Raw genomic sequence first — 21,068 nt, forward strand, 5'->3', positions numbered from 1 at the left:
GCACTTCACCCATATTTAAAGGATTCATATATTTCAGCCAGGCCAACTGCAATTCCTTCTTTAGCTTCTTGGCTAAGAGTGGATGAAGCTTTGATTCTCCCTTGTGGGGCTGTCTACATATTGCCTGAAGAACTTTCCGGAACACATTTGGCAAATTGTACCCCATCTAAACCCCTTTGCACTATTGACAGTCCCCGTCTATATTGGAGAAGTTCAAAATCCCCTTCTATGACAATCTTATTAGTTCTGTAGTTGCCTGCAATCTCCTGGCATATTTGCCCTTCTAATTCCCATTCACTATTTGAGGGTGTATAGTACACACCCAACAAGGTTAACATCGCCTTTATATTTCTCGGCTCCACCCATATAGCCTCACTGGACGAACCATCAGTAATGTCATCTCGGACTATCGTGACATTCTCCTTGATCAATAAACCAACCACCCCTCCTCTTCTACCCCCACCTTTATCTCCCCTGTAGCACCTGGACACTGGAGCATTATGCTGCCAGTTTTCTTCTTCTCTTCGCCAGGTTTTCATAACGGCTATTACATCCCAGGTGCACGTACCTATCAGTGCCCTGAGTTTATCTGCCTTGCCATCAGGCCTCTTGTAGTAAAATACGTGCAATTCAATCCAACAATCCTTCGAGCTCCTGCCTATTTCTGTCCACTGAACTTTATTTCATCTAGTGTGTTTTATTCAGTTTGTTTCAGATTTGCTGGTAATGCATTGTGTGATGTTTTATAAAACTCCTTTCAGAAGTCCACAGACACCAATCAGATTGCCTTCATTGCCCTTTTGTTATCTGATCAAGAAAATCAAATTGGGCTGGTTCTATAACTTTTACCTTTTTACAAGTTTGTATAGTAATCTTTTTCCAAAAAATGTCACTAGTCTCTGGTTCGTAGCTAAAATCACTTTTTTTTGTATTACAGTGTTAATTTGGCCACATTGACACTTGGTTATGTTTCATCATCTATACTGGTTAGTATCATTTTCAGTTTGTGATCTACATCTAGGTTAATGCATTTTTAAAGAGCATATGATCTCCAAAGGCATTTGGAATTTCACTTAGTTCTGATATATGTAAAAGTGCTGGTTCCAAAACAATGCACTAGGGACCAAGTACTGTGTTGCTTTCAGAAAGCTTTGAGAACAAACCTTGTTTTCAATATAGAAATTAATCCTCAGAATATGACTTTACCTTTTGCATGGGTTTCATTAGATTTATTATTTAAATTCATTGAGCATTGTATAAGATTGTTCAGTGCGGTTTTCAACTCTTTCTAGGCTGCAACTAAATGTGACAGCATGACCTTGACTTTAGGACCTTGGTTGGGCCTCGCAGCTGTGCCTGCAGTGACACTATATAGACAAGAGGATCCTTCGCTGGTGAGTGATTATTTCAAGATGCATGTGTAAAGAAGTTAAGAATTTACAAAAGCAAATAGGTTCCTATTCTGTAATAATGAGCAACTTTGAATTTATTGACCTAAATAATTATTTGTGTCAAATTTTTGACTTAAAAATCCTGAAAAAATATCCATAATGCTATAGCAAAAAATATATTTCAAAAATAAACTATTAGCTTCCCTATTTAGAAGATTGTTCAAAAGCCTTTGAAGTCATAAATATGTCTTGTGCTTTGATTATTTTAGTCTCTAGCTGCGGGCCTCACCACAAGTCAGCCAGTTGAGAAACTTCGGGCTTTGCCTCTCTGGCTCTCTCTGCAATACCTGGGACATGATGGGATAGTTGACAGAATCAAGTATGCTTCACAGCTGGTAAGTATTAACATCTTTCAGCCTGATTCCTACTCATTTTGGCAATGATAGAAACATCAATGTGGTGCTCCAAATCTGATTTAAGTGAGCGTGTTCATTCTGTGCATTATCTTTTGGATGACAACGATTTGAGCTTCAAATTAATAGGTCAGGCAGACTTTGATAGTATTTGTGAGAAGAATCATTGAGAAGGTAAAAATAGTACTTTGATCAGATATTCTGCGCAATCATATTTGATGTACTATTTTAACTGCAGTTCAGTGGCTTTCCCATTTCCCATAAATCCACCAGTATTCAAAAATCTATTGATCTTATTTTGGCCTGGGAAATTACAAAGATTCAATCTTTTAAATTAAGAAGTTCCTCTCTAACGTGGTATAAAATGGCAGATCTCATAATCTGATACTGCTTGGTTCTAAACTCTCCCAGCATTTACTGTTGGGCAGCCTTGGAATTTATTATTTTGATTAATTCTCCCTTCATTCTTTTAATCTCTAGGGAATACTGCCCAAGTCCATTTAATATATTTTCTTAGGGAAATCCCCAGTTCCCAAAAATAAGTCTTGCCTTAATAGGAAATGCAATGAAGACAAGAAAATGTTTCCTTATGGAGACTAAAACAATATTTTCTCCTAATAATATTCTGTTTGCCTTGTTCATATTCCTTGCACATATTTAGTTTAATTTAATGATACAGCGCCATAACAAGCTCGTCAGCCCACCGAGTCCGCACAGACCAGCGATCTACGCACACTAACACTATCCAACAGACTAGGGATAATTTCCATTTACAGAATGCCAATTAACCTACATACCTGTATGTCTTTGGAGTGTGGGAGGAAACCGAAGATCTCTGAGAAAGCTCATACAGGTCATGGGGAGAACATAGAAATTCTGTACAGCCAGCTCCCGTAGTCAGGATCAAACCCGGGTCTGGCGCTGTATGGCAGCAACTCTACCACAGCGCCATCACAGTGATTTGTACTGCCTATGTCATTTTCCAGCTTCTTCCTGAAGCCACTTCCCCTTCCTAACATATTTGGTGTTATCAGTAAAGTTGGATTATATACTCTGTACCTTCAATTAAAGCTCTCACAGAGATACATAAGGCCCAAGCACTGTTTATTGTAGTCCCCCACTAGTTTCAGCGTGCTGTGCAGAAAGTAATGAGTATATTCCTTCTAATTTCTGTCATTACTCTCTGTTCCTGGTAATAGATTACCTCCACCCCTTCCCAACAATCCCAAGAACCATTTTCTTGGTTTAATAATCTTTTGTCACTCTGTAAACTTACTGAAAATCTAAATGCATGAAATTCCCTTTTTGTGGGTGGGTGAAAGTTACAATGACAGGGATCTCTGTCCTCAAATAGGCTTCACCTAGCTATTAAATGATTGGACTATTTCATGTTTATGTTCTGCCTATCATCTGTATGACCATCACAAATGAGAATATTAAAATATTAGGCCTGTATACAGTGGATGTGGAGAGGATGTTTTTTCACTAGTGGGTGCGTCTAGGATAAATTTGTGAGGTCAGTGCTGCCTCTAAAACTCTAATTGGACGTTGGAAGATGAGATGCTCCCCTTGAGCTTCATTGGAAGACCATAGCTGGAGAATGATTTGTGGTGCAGTCAGGGTTAAAATGAGAGGGAAGTGGAAGTTTGGAGTGTTTGCTTGGGGATTGAATAAAGGTGTTCTACAAAGGAGTTGCATGATCTGCTTTTGTTCTGCAGAGTAGAAGAAAGCATGTAGTGAGAAGTGAGTGTGAGACATTGGATCAAAAGCAGCAACACTAGTAAACTGCTGCTTCACATGAACAAAACGTTTGGTTCCCTGTACAGTGGGGTTGGAGGAGCTAAGAGGGCAGGTAGGAAAATGGAAAAGTGAAGCAGATGCCTTGAGACCATTCCGTTTGGAATGTTGTAAGGAGAAAAGGGATGTTGTGTCCATTGGTGAGGGGAGGGGGGAGAGAGATGAGGGATAAAGTATAGGAACAGAAACAGATGCAAATGCACACCCCATCAATTTGTGTAATTTGAGAAAGAAATGACCCAATTTGACATCTCTTATCCTGAGAATCCTCAACATAAGCTGGAAGAACAGTAACTCATTGTCTAACTCTTAGTAACAGGAACCCATAGTCATTTTTAATTCCATACTAGACTAAGTGGGACCCGTTGGGTCCCATGTTCACATGGGATGGCTGGTCCCCCGACGCAATATTCCACCTCTCCACCAATTCCAATATTGGTGGCCAGTGGGGCGGCTTTCTGGAGTGCTGGTATGGGTTCTTGGGGTGGCAGCTCAGTCCCTCAAGCCCGATCTGCTGGCAGCTCACTCACGGCTGGTGGGCTAGCATTTGACTCATGACTATTCCTTGAAATTCCATTTCAAGCAGGGTGCAAGGCCAACAAATTCAAGTGCAGTTTCTTACCACTATGAGCAGGGTGCAAGGCCACCGAATTCAAGTGCAGTTTCCAACCACTTCAAGCAAGGTGCAAGGCCGCCAAATTCAAGCGCAGTTTCATTCCACTTCAAGCAGGGTGCAAGGCCACCAAATTCAAATGCAGCTTCATACCATTTCATGCAGGGTGAAACCACCATAAAACCACACAAAACACCGAACTCACAGTTCAGTAGACATTCAGTGTGTTCAGTTGATTCACAGCTCAGACAGAGTCGTGACCTCTCCCTCCCCCATCATGCAGAGACTGAGCCACACCCACACTTCCGGGTTTTATAACCCCTCCCACTCCCACTGGAAAAGGTGTGGCTTTCATGGCGTGATTGACAGGAAAGAGATTCTCAACATTTTATAAACACAAATAACGCTTTTATTTTTCATTGATGGGAAGAATTCTCTGCACCTGCTCAGCGGAGGGGGGACTGAGTAAGATGGCCAAAAATCACAGCCGTAAGTGGTAGCGATTTATCTAAAATCAATATACAGTGCAAACAGGAAGTAAGTGCATTTGCAGTAGTGCCTTTTAACTTCAAGCCAAAGCACCCAAGCCACCATTTGCAGTTAGTGCCTTTCAACCAAGCCAAATAACCCAAGCCACCATTTGCAGTAAGTAGTGCCTTTCAACTTCAAACCAAAGCACACAAGCCACCATTTGCAGTAAGTAGTGCCGTTCAACTTCAAGCCAAAGCACCCAAGCCACCATTTGCAGTAAGTAGTGCATTTCAACTTCATGCCACCATTTGCAGTAAGTAGTGCCTTTCAACTTCAAGCCAAAGCACCCAAGCCACCATTTCAAAGGTATCAATCAAAGGTATTGTATTGGTCACATTCACATACACCTAGGTGTAGTGAAGTGAAATGCTTCTTGCCATTTTGCAGCACATAAAGAAGGAATACAGACATAACATTAATAAAAGTTTTAAACATAAAGAACATCCCCCCACAATGGTTCCCATTATGAGGGAAGGCACAAAGTCCAGTCCCCAACCCCAGTTCACCCATAGCATTTGCAGCAAGTAGTGCCTTTCAACTTCAAGCCAAAGCACCCAAGCCACCATTTGCAGTAAGTAGTGCCTTTCAACTTCAAACCAAAGCTCCCAAGCCACCATTTGGAGTAAGTAGTGCCTTTCAACCTCATGCCACCATTTGCATAAGTAGTGCCTTTCAACATCATGTCACCATTTGCAGTAAGTAGTGCCTTTCAACTTCAATCCAAAGCACCCAAGCCACCATTTGCAGTAAGTAGTGTCTATCAACTTCAGGCCAAAGCACCCAAGCCACCATTTGCAGTAAATAGTGCCTTTCAACTTCAAGCCAAAGCACCAAATCTACCATTTGCAGTAAGTAGTGCCTTTCAACTTCAAGCCAAAGCACGCAAACAACCATTTGCAGGCAGTGCCTTTTTACTTCAAACAAACCATATTTTCATTTTCAAACCACATTAAGGGGACTCACAGTTGTGTAGACATTTGTTCAGTGCTATTCAGAGCTCAGAGAGACGTGACCCTTGGCTGCATCCATCTTGCAGAGACTGAGTGAGGCACACCACTTCCTTGTTTTATAGTCCCTCCCCCTCCCTCCAGCAGGGGCAGCAGAGAGACTGGTGAATTAAAAAAAAACATTAATATCTCTCTGATTTGCTAACGATGGGAAAAATCCTCCGCACCCGTAAGGCGGAGGGGGGCTCTGAGCGAGGTGGCCAAAAATGACGGCCGTAGGTGGCGGCGTTCTGTCGGAAATCGCAGCACAGTGGGCCAAAAGCGGTCAAGATCAGAGTTTTAGTAATATATAGATTAACTGCATTATTAGTAATTTAGTGATTAATTCTCCATTCAGAAATTGTCACCTTGCATGTCACTGCTTTAGTAATTTTGTATCGCCTGTATTCCACACTTTCCCATTCTGGTCTTATTTTTCCTAGCCTTCCTATCCGCCTTTTCTACATTTTAAATCATGTTTTTCTTTAAGAAGAAACTCAAATGCTGCTTGACCTGTTAAATATTCCTAGCATTTTGTATGCCTTCCTACTAGCCTTTTTCAGTCCATGTATAAGGGAATCCAGATCCCTCTGCACAGAGCTTCCTCATCTTTCACTATTTAGCTAACATACTTTTTTTCTGACAATAGTAAACAGTTTTACATTTGCCTCAATTGTGTTCTGTCTGCCAGATATTTGCCCATCAATTAAACCTGCCTTACTCGCTGTACAGCCCCCTGTGCGATCTTCACATCTTTCTTATCTTTGTGTGTCATCAGCAAATGTAATGATCATGCCTACAGTATTTTCATTCCAAGTTGTGCAAAGTTGAGTTCCAGCATTATACCTTGTCAGACAAAAAAATATTAATTTATGCCTACCTTTCTTTCCCAATAGTGAGCTGATCTTCCATCTCTTAATTTTTTAGAAAAACTTGGGTTTCATTTCATATTGTTGATATCAGTAGGTAACTTCCTTTAAATACTGGATAACAAATTCTGGAAATGTATTTTTTAAACCATTCTTCAAAAAGCAGCTTGAAGTTTGTTTGTAACGAGGCATTCAGCAGAAAAGATTATTTTTAATGTCAAATTCGGTCGGCTCTGCTCCAATGATGAATGAAATAATATTGCTCTGTCCACGGACAGTGCAGTCAATTTTCGGCATCTTTTCAAAGTCCTTTTTTTAGTTAACTGGATGCAGCAACATGGTATGGGTTACGCAGTTGGATGTTGATTGGGACGAAAGGGAGAATCACATTCCATTTTACAGCAACCTGATTCCTTTAACACCACATCTTATCTGACAGTAATTTTGGCTCCTTTCTATTTTTGGACGAGTGAGGAATATCTCGCCATTTTTATTGTAACTCACTCTTGATTACAAACCAGAATATAAAAAGCATTGCACTGACGTTTTTCAAATACACCTACTGATTAAAAGTAGTTGTATGTGTATGATTGTTTTTGAAATTCTATTCACCTTCTGGGTGTAACCATTGTGGATGAGGGTGTGGAGTGATAATTGGAGTTTCAAAGGTCAGTTTTGGGAACTTTACCCAATGTCTACAAATCAGAAGCTCAAAGCAAAGCTTACAAACATCATCAATTTTGGGAAGTATTAAATCTGAATAGAATACCAAAGAAGAATTTTTTTTCAGAAAAAAAGGTATAATTGACAGATAACATGTGGTAGGCTTTTTATCATCATTACTTATCAGGAAGACTGGCTCCGTCCTGGGGGCGGGGTTGGACTCATAGGAGGTGATTTTGGAGGGAATGCTCTTCAATCTGCGGAGCATCTTGTGGACTGAGGAGTACTTTCAGCAACAGACTGGTTCCACCAAGATGCAATACAGAATGCAACAGGAGATCTTCCTTCCCTGTGACTATCAAACTGTTATAACTCCTCCCCCTTCTGTCATGGGGTAGACTGACACCCCTTCCCCACCCAATCTTTGCACATCCCCAATCCTTTCCACTCGTCACTTTAATTTCATGTTTCATGTACCATGTGTTTTTTGACTGTTGGCAAATCAATTTCCCTCCTGAGATAAATAAAGTTATATTGTATCGTAGTATAGCAGATAAGAGAAAAATGTTGCAGCAGTGAATAGTGAAATAAGGAGATGTCTAGGAATAATGGATATCACGTTTAATGAGTACTGCTGCTATGGAATACTAATCAAAGCAAATTGTAATTAGCCAAAACTTGACAAAGTGTCTCTGTCACACAGGAGGCTTGGTCCCGCAATGCAATATTCCACCACTCACCCATAGCCCCCAGCTGCACAGGCGCAGCTCATTTCCCCTCATCCCTAGCAATCTCCACCCTCCCTCTTTTTTACCCTCTCCTCCTCCCCTCCCCAATCCTTCCCTCACCTCTCTCTTCTTCTCCTTCCCCTACCCTCAGTCACTCACTCCCTCCATAACGCTCCCCACCCTACCCCCCTCCTATCACTATCCCCCATCTCCCCCACTCCTCACCCCCTATTCCTCCCACTATCCCTCCTCACCTCCCCCACTGCCCTCTCCCTCTATTCCCCACTCCCTTACTCCCCCACTTCCCACTCCTCTACTCCCCCCTCCTCACCCTCTATTCCCCCTCCTACCCCATCCTCCCTCCTCACATTTGCCCTCTTTTTTCCCCTCTCCTCATCCCCAAATCCATTCCTCACCTCTCCCTCTCCTTTCCCCTACCCTCAGTCACTTCCTCCCTCCATAACTCCTCTCCCCTCTCTACTCCCCTCCTCTCCCTTTATCCCCTCTCCACCCCCACTCTCACTCCCCAGGATCTCGAGGTTGCCACTCCTCTCCCTTCTTGCATGCCCCGGAGGAGCATCAGCCGTCGGCACCCTCAGAGCCAGGCCTCAGTTCAGCCCAGAAGCACCAGCAGCTACGGCCGCTCCGGCGTGTAGGTGGGAGGGGGGAGAGCTCAGAGAAAGATGGGTGAAGAGCCATGGGGAAGAGGGTGGTATCACAGGGGAGGGGGCAGGAGCCAGCGAGGGGAATGGTGGAGCTACGGGGCATTGCGATGGCAGTGCGTTTGGGACTCACAGTGTGCGCTGGATGCCCTCCTCCGCTGGGATCAGACTCTCTGCTTTCCGTTTAGTGACATTGCCGCGCTGCGGTGCTGCTGCTGGGGGCGGGGCTGCATGGCATTGCGATGGCAGTGCGTTTGGGACTCACAGCAGGCGCTGTGATCAGATGGGATCAGACTCTCGGCTTTCCGCTTAGTGACATTGCCGCGCTGCTGGGCTGCTGCTTGGGGCGGGGCTGCTTCGGGTCCCTCCGACAGTGCGGTTGGAAACCTCCGGCCATCCTCAGCTCCAGTAAAGACGCAATGGCGCAGGAAGAGGCGGACTGTCCCAGGGAGTGACAGGGGAAGAGACTAATCCGAGCGGCGCTGGAAGGCAGGAGCAGAGATCGATCTGCGCACGCGCGGTTTTTAAGATTTTTAAACCTCGCTATCTTTGATGACACTCAACTGAACGAAACTTGGTGGACTCGCAGCATAGGAGAACGATGAGTGAACTGGTGAAAAATCGTAGCGCTATCGCTAATGACCGCCAAACCGGAAGATAACAAGATCAAAGTTTTAGTTATGTATAGATAATGCCATAAATGGAAGCAAATTGCACAGTGATCAGGTAAATCCTTGAATATCATGTTCAGTTTTTTGTCTTTGAAGCGCAAGCCTTAAAGCCCTTGGAGGTCAGGCAGAGGGATCACTTAGCTAATCCATACTACTAGAGAGGCTTGAAAGGAAAAAGTACAAATTTGGCCCTTGCAGCATCAAGAAAATGAAGCAATGTGTAAATTGGCAGGCAAGTGCGGGAAATCGAGGGATTGGGATCTCGTGCACGCAGATGGGGTCAATTTAACTACACACCATGTTCAGTATAAACATTGTGGGTAAAGATTCCATTCCTGGCTGTTCTGTTCTATGTTGCGCTCTCTTCCCTTCCCCCATATCCCCCTACAATCAGACTCACAAAGGGTTCTGATGCAAAATGTCACTTATCTATGTTCCAGGGATGCTGCCTGACCCGCTAAGTTACTCCAGCACTTTTTATCTATAATTTGTAAACCATCATCTGCAGCTCCTTGTTTCTAATTGTGGAACACCAGGTTAGTTGAAGTTAGGCAAATGAACAGACATAAAAAGCAACGGGCAAACTTTAGTGGTTGAATGATATTTTACTGTCACCAGTACTGAAGTACAGTGAAATTATTTTTTGCGCACAGTTCAATACTAGCATTATTATACGTAAGCACATCTCGGGTATTGTACAAGTGTATAGAAATAGTACATTGAGAAAGTATAGAGTTGCCAGGTTTGGCGCCAATTTCAAGTCCCAGTAGTTGTGGGTGTCGAGTTCTTAACCTGCCCATGAAGGCCCGAGGGCCTGGTGGCCTTGTATGGTCGACCAGGTCAAGCATAGTCATCGGTGTCCTCCACTGCTCTGTGCAGCTGTAGGTCACGTCTGGCCCACGCACTCAGCCTCGTGGAGCGATGCTGATCCTGCCGATGTAGGAGTTGTATCCAGATATTCCTCTTCCTCAGAACGCCACATTCCTCGGGGCCACATTCTTAACAGAGAGTAGAGAGTTTATGATTTTGGTTTTGGCTCCATTGTCTTGAGGATGTGTTTTTATTTAATACTGTTGGTTTGGATTCTGTCTAGTTCACACATTTTAATAGTTTGTCAACATCTAAGGTAAAGACAACGAGGCATTGAACAATGTTCCCTGTTATATAAAGTAATAAACTTTGTTGGTAAAATTGGAGAGAAATCAAACCGGTAACAATTGTTTTTATTTTTCAGAGCCAAAGGTTGCTGGAAAACTTAAAACAAATAAGTTTCATCAGAACCTCGGTATGTATTGTACTTTTATTTTTTTTCTCTTTGTTGGCAAATAGAAAAGCAGTAATAGTGCTATTGCAGCATTCGTAGCATGAACAGTTGGATTAATATCCTTAGGGTTAACAGTAATAATTTAAATGTTTATTTTTAGTTAATTAGAATTTATACTAGTTGCTATTGATAAAGGAGATCAATTTAATTTTGAACCAATTTTCTGTCTGTACTCTTGAAATAACATTTGTTTTAAGAAAGCACTTTTCCAAGGTGTGATGTCAATTCAATGTAACTTTGCGCAATGATGGGCAGGAAAAAAGTTATCTTTAAATGCATCATTTCTTTCAGTATTAGCTTTGCACTCCAGTATTTCCTTGTGCCTAACTTTATTTGATTCTGGTTGAAAATCTTGGGTTAATTGACAATTGCTTAAATTGTAACTTCAAATGAGAAATGGGTAATAAAATAGCCTCAAATTTGCTGAGTGAATCTCAAAACACTATTTCTGCAATATTGCCCAGGAAACTTGGTGCCTGCTAGTTTGTAAGCACTGTAGTTATCTTGCTAAATGCTTTGCGAACAAAATGCATGAATGTGCTGCTTTTAATGTTTTATACTTTAAGATTTGTGGATATGGTTTTAGTCTTCAGTCTAAACATTATTTTTCTGCAGTTTGGAAGTTTATTTTAAAGTTTAAAAAAAAATAAACTTAAATGCTACTTGTCAACAGCCATAGTCCACTTTTTACAAGAAGGAAATTTCTCATCTTTCTCCTTTTTAAGGTGATTGAGGCTACAATGATACACTTCAAAAAAATAGATATAGATTCCTCGTGTATATTTAAAATGAAAGTGTATAATATATTTTAATTCCATTTTAAACATGAAAGGAAAATACTTGTCATCAACCTCTGGGTACATTTTTCATGATGAAATGTAACAATCACATGCCTTTAAAATTACATATAATACTATAAAAAAGCAGAGAGCAGACATTTGTTGACATTGATCCCAAGGAAGTGAATTAGAAAAGGCAAATTAAAAATTGATCAAAGAGAAAATGAATAAGGAAAGAGAAATTTAATTATGAAATTTCATGGGATTGGATCTTGGCAAGCTATCGGTTTTAGCTTGAGGCTTAGAAAATGGTTCAAATAGTGGAAATCAATGTCCACGTGAGAAAATATAATGTGTGGAAGTTACAGTGAAGTCTAAGGCAAGGCTACATTGAATTATAATGACCAGTAAAATCAGAACATTTAGATTTGGACTATTATTATCACCTGTGCTGAGGTACAGTGAAAATCTTTGTTTTGCGTGCTATCCAAATAGATCAGATTGTATGCATAAATACAATCAAGTCAAACTCGAGGTCATAAGTTAGAGCAATTGGGAAGATATAGACTGTAGATCAGCATTCTAGCGCATCAGTTCCATTGACTATATCCAACGTTCACAATGGAGTAGAGGTGTAGCCGACAGAACCCTGGGTTGAAGCCTGATGACAGAGGAGAAGGAACTGTTCCTGAGTCTGATGGTACATATTTTGAAGCAGTCTTGTCTACTTGTGCCCCAATATTTGTAATGGGTGCTACAGAACAGCAATAAATGAGACTTGGAAAGCCATGGCATGTCTAGGTTTTAATCGAGTGAAATGGCTCTATTTGTTGAGGAGAATTTGCTGTTTTTTTAAGAAAGTACTTTTGAGTACAATATGTTGACTTTTAGTTAATACACAACCGCAGATGTCAAAAATCATTTTATTTATTTGGCGACAGATCATGTATTCAGATATAATCATAAAAATAGTTTGTGAATAATTTTCTAACTTATAATGTTAATGTTTATAATAAAACTGGTCTTGCCGAATCATTCCAGGACATAATCAGCACACCCAAGGAACTGACATTTACTGGAAAATCTGTAGGGAATATCTTGGGGAATATTTTGGCAATAGTAGGTGGGATTAAAATATCACTGGCTAAATTGTTTATGCTAACTTGCATCCAGTTCTCTTTGAAACATTAATTATATGATGCTAAAAGATGTAAAGCTTACATGATCCATTCCAATCCAGATATTTGTGTCGTTTGGTATATTTGTATCCTACAGAATATTACTAGTTGCCATGTTCATAAATGCAGCAATTTCAATTGTGATTATCTGCTGATGGCAAGGATGCTGTTCAGTGTGGCTTACATTAACGATAACAGCATACGTTATAAGATAGTTTGCTGTAGGTTGCTTTTCAAGATAACTGCTAATTGGAGAAAACGTAGGCCATTTTTCAACAAAGAAAACTGCTCTTGCAGTTATCTTTTAGTTTTCTGATACTCTTATCCTGCCTCTTAGATTCTAATTCGGCCTAACCAGACTAGATGAAATATTTTTTCCTTGTGAGAATAAGTTTGAATATCTCAGTTCAAATGCATCTGATCCTAACTTGATATTGACTTGAATCATTTTGGAAAATAAGTGTTTTTAAATGATTTCATATGTATATTAGCTTCACAATTTCAATACTGCTGATTATGTATTTCACCCTACCACACCAAATAGCCTTTTGTGGATAATTGATGAAGAGCCTTCAAACCACCAGTACCACAAAAGTATCTCAGTTTGAGCATGTACTCTTAAGTGTCGTTTGTCATTGCAAGAATACATTGGTATATATTTTGCAAATACAATGCGGAAATCTTTCGGATTATAATGGATCATGTGCAAATTATTCCCATTGGCTGTTGTTCTGTATACTAATTATACTTTGAATGCTCAGGGTGTTAGACTTTCTACAACTTGCTACATGTGCACGGCATAGCATGCATGTAATAGAATATTCATTTTATTTTGTGAAAAAAAGATTGAAAATATGTTACTAGTTGCATGGCAATGAAGGGCCTTTGACATATTAAGGAGCATTGTGAATGTGTGCTATTAAATACTTTATATAACAAAGTACGGAGTAACGGTCGATAACGGGTCTGTTAATCCTTTGCCTTCAATGTGTTTAAACACAAAGCACATTGTGTCAAAAATTGACTTTTATCTGAGATTGCAGATTAAGTGGATTCCTATGTTTTTTATGTTTTAAAAAATTATTTAAAATAATTGGTGGACAGTCAGAGCCTTTTCCCCAGAATGGAAAACCACTCAAAGTACAGGGCATAACTTTAAGGTGAGAGGGGAAAATGTTAAAGAAGATGTGCAGGGTACATTGTTTACACAGGGTGCTGAGTGCCTGGAATGTGCTGCCATGGTTGCTGGTTGAGGCAGATATGAAAGAGGCATTCAAGATTTTGGATAGGCATATGGATATGTAGGGAATGGAGGGGTATGGATTATGCACAGGTAGATAAGAGAATATCTTGGCAACACGTTCAGCTTGAACAAAGTGGGTTGAAGGGCCTATTCTTATGATTAACTCTTCTATGTTTAAATGACTATTTAAATTTTTTTATATTTTATGAAAAACGTTTAACTTTATAGCACCAGCACTCCCAAGTCCCTTGGCACCTCCGATTTCTGAATTCTTTCCCCGTTTAGAAAATAGTCTATGCCTTTATTCCTACTACCAAAATTCCTACTCCACACTTTGCCATGCTGTATTCCATCTATCACTTCTTGCCCACTATAACTTTTGAACACTACAATGATTACATGCCTTTATAGCGTATTTAACAAAATCCAAAGATGCATCCCACATAGAATTGGAATAAAGATGGAAACAGATAATTGAAGAATGGGTGATTGGGGGAAAAAAAGGATTTTTGTGCTGTTTTAAGGGAAACACAGAGAACATGGGACCTGAAATGGAAGTTTCCAAGAAAAGGGAAAAGGAAGGGTGTGAAGAGAGGTTTTGGAGCTGGGATCAGTGCCTGATACAAACAGGTAGGGGAGTGGAGGAACAAGAATAGAAGAAGTTACAACGAACCATGGGGAAATTGAGGAAGAAATATTTTTAAATTACATGTTGACAGAAAACAAGCCCACAAAGATTAGCGATAGGCAACGTAGGCTGGAAATAAGGTGACTCTGTTTCTACAAAATAGAAGAGGCATAAATAGAATCTACTCCAGACATAATCAGAGTTTTGGCAACAAATAAACATTTTATGCAATTGAAATTTTTTTATAATTTGACTACTTTTTTGAAATAATGCCGTTTGATAATTTGACGTAGTTTTGAAGCTTTTTGGGCTGTGACGCATACTAAAAGGGTTTGTTGTTTATAGATTCATTTTTCACTGGCTTTCTTCGAGTTTCCTCTTTCCTTCCAAGGGTCAAGTCCTAAATCTTGCTATATTATTTTTCCATTTTCCTGCCAAATTCCTTTCCGTTCCGTTCCCATCTTTTCTGAAGACGTTATTCCTTGCTGGATGCCGCTCACCCTCTGGTACTTCGTCCAATTGGCCCTTCATGTGTGAGCCATGATGGTGAGTGCCAGCAGGTTAATTAGTTATTGGAAGCATCACAGTTTGATATTGTCTTCACCTGAGGTCTTGCAAAGACTGCTGAATAGCTATGAGGAGCAGCACATTTTGGCTAACCCTTTTAAAATCAAAATCATTGGAGCTGACTTGTATGCCTTTGCAATTTTACCATCTGAAATCTGATTTGGCTTAGGATCAATGATCTAACTTTATAATCCTTCAGTGATTAATTCCTAACGTATTGGGAAATCCAGAGTGCTGCTATGTATTATTTCCTCTTATCCCTGCTTTAAAAAAAAATTAACATTCTGATTTGTCTGTTTTCTATTCCTCAACTGACCTACTCATTGTTCTAGAACTGACACCCACATTACTTCCCTGATTGGCTGACACTTGCTTTTAATGTGGTTCTTTGAAGAGTCATGTTAGGTCATTAGCAATGAACCTACACATCATGCAAGTGAGTTTCCTATGAATGTGCTTAGTGCTCCATTTGATCAACAAACAAACTCTTTGAATGTGCTTAATTGGCTGCCATTCAGTTATCTAGTTGATGCTACAAGATTAGCTGTGGCATATGCTGTTTAGTAAAATGGGAGATCAATTTGGATATCAGGGATCATGCATGGATGTTACGTCTGTAATAAGGAACTATAAAATAATACTGACTGCAGCATCTTTTAAGTGTTTTTGAACTCTTCGAATCAAGCATGTTCACCAATGCATCAGATTTTGTATTGTTTTCAGTCTTTTATCTTCTCATTGGAAACATAACTCCCAGAAGTAGAAAATGTCAAAGGCTTTTTATTTTTACTTTTGCACTGTATTTTGCTGCTTCGTGTTTGATGTAAGCATTGAAGTTGAATGAAAATAACGTTTATTATTAGAAATTGGTTTATGGACTCTCCACCTTTTACAATGAAATCAAAATAAGAGTGCACTGTGCTTTGTAGAGAATCAGACACAGAGAAAAATATTTTTAATAGTGAAAATTCGCCTTTAATATCAATGGGATTTTTTTAACACTAAAGAGCTTTGGCACTAATTGATAAATAATTTCTGTTTACAAATTGTGCCTCTTTATTTGAATCAAATAATTATGTCCATAAACCAAATATTCATAATCTTATTTATTTTTCAATGATGGGAACATAATATTTGTTTTCATTATAATTACAAGGTTGAAGATGAATTCAACTCTCCAGTGGTAGTTTTCAGATTTGTCAAGGAACAGCAAAAATCTGGTAAGAAGTCAGACACGAATCATGCTTAGTAGTCTTTGTTCAGTTCATTTTATCTCTATAACAGCCAGTTTAATGCTCAAAGTTCAAAATAGAATATTCATTCTGTTTCAGTCTGGCTCAATGATCATTCACTTGTCTCTATATTAGGCTTTAAGACCATACCATAGAATGATGAGTATGTAATTTAGATTGCTACACTTGTAGTAGTGAGAATTGTCAGCAGTGTTGTCATTTGGTTGAGGTGTGAAAGCTCTCTGTGTTTCTTGGTACAGGATATCTGATCATGTCATATCATGCGCTCTCTGGTATTACTATTTTGGGTACATTTATCTTTCCTGTGGTTTTAATTTGGAGGCTATGTGGAACAACTTCAGTTGTACAATTTCAAGCATTGTTCTGTTGGTTTAGGGGAAATGCAATCATTTATTTCGGATTGCAATGTTTTGTGTGTTCCAAGAAAAGTGTGCATGTATACACAACCTCAGAAATGCAAAAACTTGGATAGCGATGAGGTGTGAGGATTGGAGTTGTTTTAGTTATTTCTGCCCACTGGTTACGTACCAGCTTCTCCATATTTGTTTCATCAAAGACTTTAGAAGGATTACATCCTTGCTTTCTTAATCTTCTGTACAATTAAGGAAAGTAATCCCAATTTCTTCAACAGACCACAATCTGAGGATAGGTGACAAATCATCCTCTTCGATAATCCTCAATACAAGTGCCCTACAAGAATGGATTCTCAGCCCTCTTCTTTACTCCTCATAAGCCCAAGACCGAGCAGCCAAATACAAATCCAATTCAGTTAACAAATTTGCAAAGGACACCACCTTAGTGGGCCAGATATCAAATATTGATGAGATGGAGTACAGGAAGGAGATTGAGAGCCTCGTACCCTTGCGCCAAGACAATAACCTCTCCCTCAGTGTCAGCAAAACAAAGATTGTGATTGATTTCAGGAAGCGAAGAGGTACACATACTCCTGTATCCTAAGAAGACTTAGGGATTTCAGCATGTTCCCAACATCTTTCACCAACCTCTCGAGATGTGCTATAGTAAACATTTTATCGAGATGCATCATAGCATGGTTCATGAACAGCTCCATCCAGGACTGTAAGAAATTACATGAAGTTGTGGACGTAGCCCAGACCATCACGCAAACCAATCGCCCATCGACTCCCATCGACAATTCACACTGCCTGAGCAAAGCCACCAACTTAATGAAGGACGAGTCTCACCCTGGTCACTTCCTCTTCTCTCCTTTCCCATAATGCAATAGGTACAGATATGTGAAATCACACACCTCCAGATTCAGTTTCTTCCCATCTGTTGTCGGGCAACTGAACCATCCTATCATCAACTAGAATGCCTACCATCTATCTGATTGGAGACCCGTGGACTATCCTTAATTGGAGATAGACACAAAAAGCTGGAGTAACTTAGCGGAACAGGCAGCATCTCCGGAGAGAAGGAATGGGTGATGTTTCGGGTTGAGACCCTTCCTCAGACTGGTTAGGGATAAGGGAAACGAGAAATATAGGTGATGATGTAGAGAGATAAAGAACAATGAATGAAAGATATGCAAAAACGTAATGATGATAAAGGAAACTAGCTGTTAGGTGAAAACCTAATTTAACTTTACTTGGCTTTATCTTGCACTAAACGTTACTACCTTCATCCTGTATGTGTACACTGCAGACAACTTGATTGTCATCATGTATAGTCTTTTCGCTGACAGTATGCAACAAATAAGCTATATAATAAACTAAAACCAAAAGTACATTGTCATATTCTGCACTCTCTCCAAATCTACCACAGTCTGTTATTAGCATCTGGGGCCACTACTGTGCCTGCTGTTCTTCAGGACTGCTGTTCGTCAGTCTGAAGAAGGGTTTCGGCCCGAAACGTTACCTATTTCCTTCGCTCCACAGATGCTGCTGCACCCGCTGAGTTTCTCCAGCATTTTTGTGTACCTTCGATTTTCCAGCATCTGCAGTTCCTTCTTGAACAGTTCTTCAGGACCACTTCAGTTGGCTCCAGGAGGGGTTTCTTTTTATTTCTTACGGCTGGACAAACTTCCTGTTTGTTCAGTTATAATTTCCTTTTCCAAGCATTTTTTAATCTTCAACAGGCATGCATGTACATGCACCTTATCTAATCTCAAACTATGAAATTGCCTTCCACATCTAAGACATTGTCACGTAGTGCTTCACCTTTAAATAGGCTTCCATTGTGTCTCTAAAATCAAGCTAGTTGGTTGCCATGAATGAGCCTCCCCCCACAAAACCCATTGCTATTGATTGGTCCAATTTGTTGGAGGGCTTCATGTTCATCTCATCCTTTTGTGGGATGTGAACACTTGCATTGTAAACATTCCATTTGCCCTCCTTGTTTCTTCTTTAATATTCTTTGTGATATTCTGATTTGATTACTTCAGTTTTCTCAATCCAAATTGTTGTGCTCATCTATGCTTTACTGCCTTTATCTTAACCGATAGCTGTTTCAGTTAATTTATTGTCACGTGTACCAAGGTACAGCAAAAAGCTTTTGTTGTGTGCTAACCAGTCAGCGGAAAGACCATACATGATTACAATTAAGCCATTTGCCGTGTATAGATACAATGCCGACCCATCATTCTTGTCCCTGCATTGCACTCAAACCTTCAATGCTTCAAATATTACTTCTAAAGTTTCTATTTTACATCAGCATAACCCTACTTCCTATCTAATTTGCCTGATGTTATAACCCAACATTGTGTCTTGGGCATGTATTTCCATTTTTCACCCCAACTATGGAAACTTTGCCATCATTTGCTCGGGGTTCTTTTGAAATTCTATCTTTTTCCAAGATGCTCTTTCATTGTCTTTTCACCAAACTTTCTGTTATTGGCACTGTCCTTTTCTGGTGTAATTTTCAGTGAACATAAGGTTCTTAGAATATCGTTCCTTATTTCTAAATTAGGGGTGAAGAATAAAAACAATCGCTATGTTAATAGCTGCATACAGAGTGCATTTTCTAAATTTATATTTGAAAACACATTAAGGCACATCAATTGTTTGATGGAACAGTGTTATTCCATTGCTTTTTGCAATACAATTAAAAATCATGCATGGAAACGTATTTCATTGTATAAAAAGTATTGATCGGTCCTTTGGAAGTTCACTTCTTTTTTTAAAAGGTTGGGAATTTTGTTGGGATAAATGGCTTACGGTATTAAAGTACAAGTTATGCAATCTTGGTTGCTCTGTATGGGTAGACAAGATGTAAAGTCAATTGCATTAGTGTTTTTAGTTGGGGAAAGAATAGGCTGCACATGATCAATCTGTACATCAGCCAACTCTAAACAATTATTTCAGAATTCTTTCAGAGGCTGTAATCACCCTCTGGAATTTGTAAGTTATTTAATGTATTTCATGCCTACTTCTTTTGGATCAATGAACAAAAAATAATATTGTAATTTATGCCTGCCATTGGCAAAATGTATTCATATCCAGCTTCTATAACATACTCAAGGATGAAATGTTTTAAAGGAATGTTGACTTTAAGACTGATTGGTACATATTTCACACAAACAAATATCTGAAATAAAACATTTGTTGAAAATAGTCAGCAGATAAGGCAGCATCCATGGGGAGAGAGTGAAAGTAGGTTAACACTTATAATTGAAGACTATCATAAGGAATAGTAAAAATTAAAGCAAAACAGAATTCATGATGATGAGTGGAAGAGGGAATGAAAGGAAAGGTTTATGATAGGGTGGAATGCAAGTATTGCCAAAGGAAAGAAATGTAAATGCTTAAAATACCGATTCCCTGAAAATATTGAAAATGAGCTGTTACAGCTCAGATGTACCTTGATAGATAATGATTTTCAAGCTTACATTGACCCTGATTAGACTGGAATGGAAAAATCAAGTGATGGGCAACTATAAGCTCTGGATTGGCATGCCATTCTTTGTTAACATTTGTTTTGGGGATCTGGGTATCGGTGCCAAGGTCAACATTAATTGCCACGCCGAACTACAAGCTGGCCTTGAACCTCTGCAGTCCTTCTGGTCAAGGTAGTTTAGTTTAGAGATACATGGCAGAAACTGGCCCTTCGGCCCACCGGGTCTGCACCGACCAGCGAACCCCACACATTCACACACACTAGGGACAATTTACATTCATACCAAGCCAATCAACCTACAAATCTGAACGTCTTTGGAGTGCGGGAGAAAACTGAAGATCTTGGAGAAATCCCACGTGGTCACAGGGAGAACGTACAAATTCCATACAGACAGCACCCATAGTCGGGATCGAATCCGGCGCTGCAAGCATTGTAAGGCAGCAACTCTTAATGCTGTTCCGCCCTTGCGTCTTTGGAGTGTGGGAAGAAACCGAAGAGGAGGAAACCCACGGTTACAGGAAGAACGTATAAACTCCGCACGGACAACAGTTGTAGTCAGGCGAAAACTGACTCTTCAGTTTTGATAGTCTTCAATTATAAGTATTAACCTACTTTCACTCGCTCTCCATGGATGCTGCCTTATCTGCTGACTATTTTCAGCAAATGTTTTATTTGAGATATCCAGAACCTTCAGTCCTTGTGTGACCAAATACCTAATTATACTAATCTCATTTACCAGCATTTGGCCTGTAGCCTTCTATGCCTTGTCAATTCATGCGCTCGTCTGGTTAGTACCTACATATTGTGAGAGTATTATTTCCATCAACCATGCAGACTGCATTCCAGATCCCTCTAGATGAAAATATTCATCGCATTACCTCTAAACCTGGTCTCCTAATCTGAGGAAAGACATTCTTGCC

General features: G+C 39.9%; 1 protein-coding gene and 1 long non-coding RNA gene across 3 annotated transcripts in view; both read left to right on the top strand.

Moving 5' to 3' along the window:
* Positions 1-21,068, top strand: part of pdxdc1 (pyridoxal dependent decarboxylase domain containing 1) — an 87,769-nt gene that overhangs the window by 37,781 nt on the left and 28,920 nt on the right. The window contains exons 10-15 of one of the 2 annotated variants that reach the window (XM_033040293.1): positions 938-986; positions 1,293-1,394; positions 1,661-1,786; positions 10,559-10,609; positions 12,469-12,546; positions 16,200-16,263. In XM_033040293.1, the coding sequence (XP_032896184.1) occupies positions 938-986; positions 1,293-1,394; positions 1,661-1,786; positions 10,559-10,609; positions 12,469-12,546; positions 16,200-16,263 (470 nt within the window). The remainder of the gene's footprint in view (positions 1-937; positions 987-1,292; positions 1,395-1,660; positions 1,787-10,558; positions 10,610-12,468; positions 12,547-16,199; positions 16,264-21,068) is intronic. The other variant, XM_033040295.1, reaches the window with a different exon arrangement.
* On the top strand, positions 17,894-19,945 carry LOC116985523. Its single transcript, XR_004415294.1, has 2 exons — positions 17,894-18,135; positions 18,280-19,945. It is a non-coding gene; the product is annotated as an uncharacterized LOC116985523 (long non-coding RNA).

The sequence above is a fragment of the Amblyraja radiata genome, chromosome 22 (assembly GCF_010909765.2).
Source record: "Amblyraja radiata isolate CabotCenter1 chromosome 22, sAmbRad1.1.pri, whole genome shotgun sequence".
NCBI lineage: Eukaryota > Metazoa > Chordata > Chondrichthyes > Rajiformes > Rajidae > Amblyraja > Amblyraja radiata.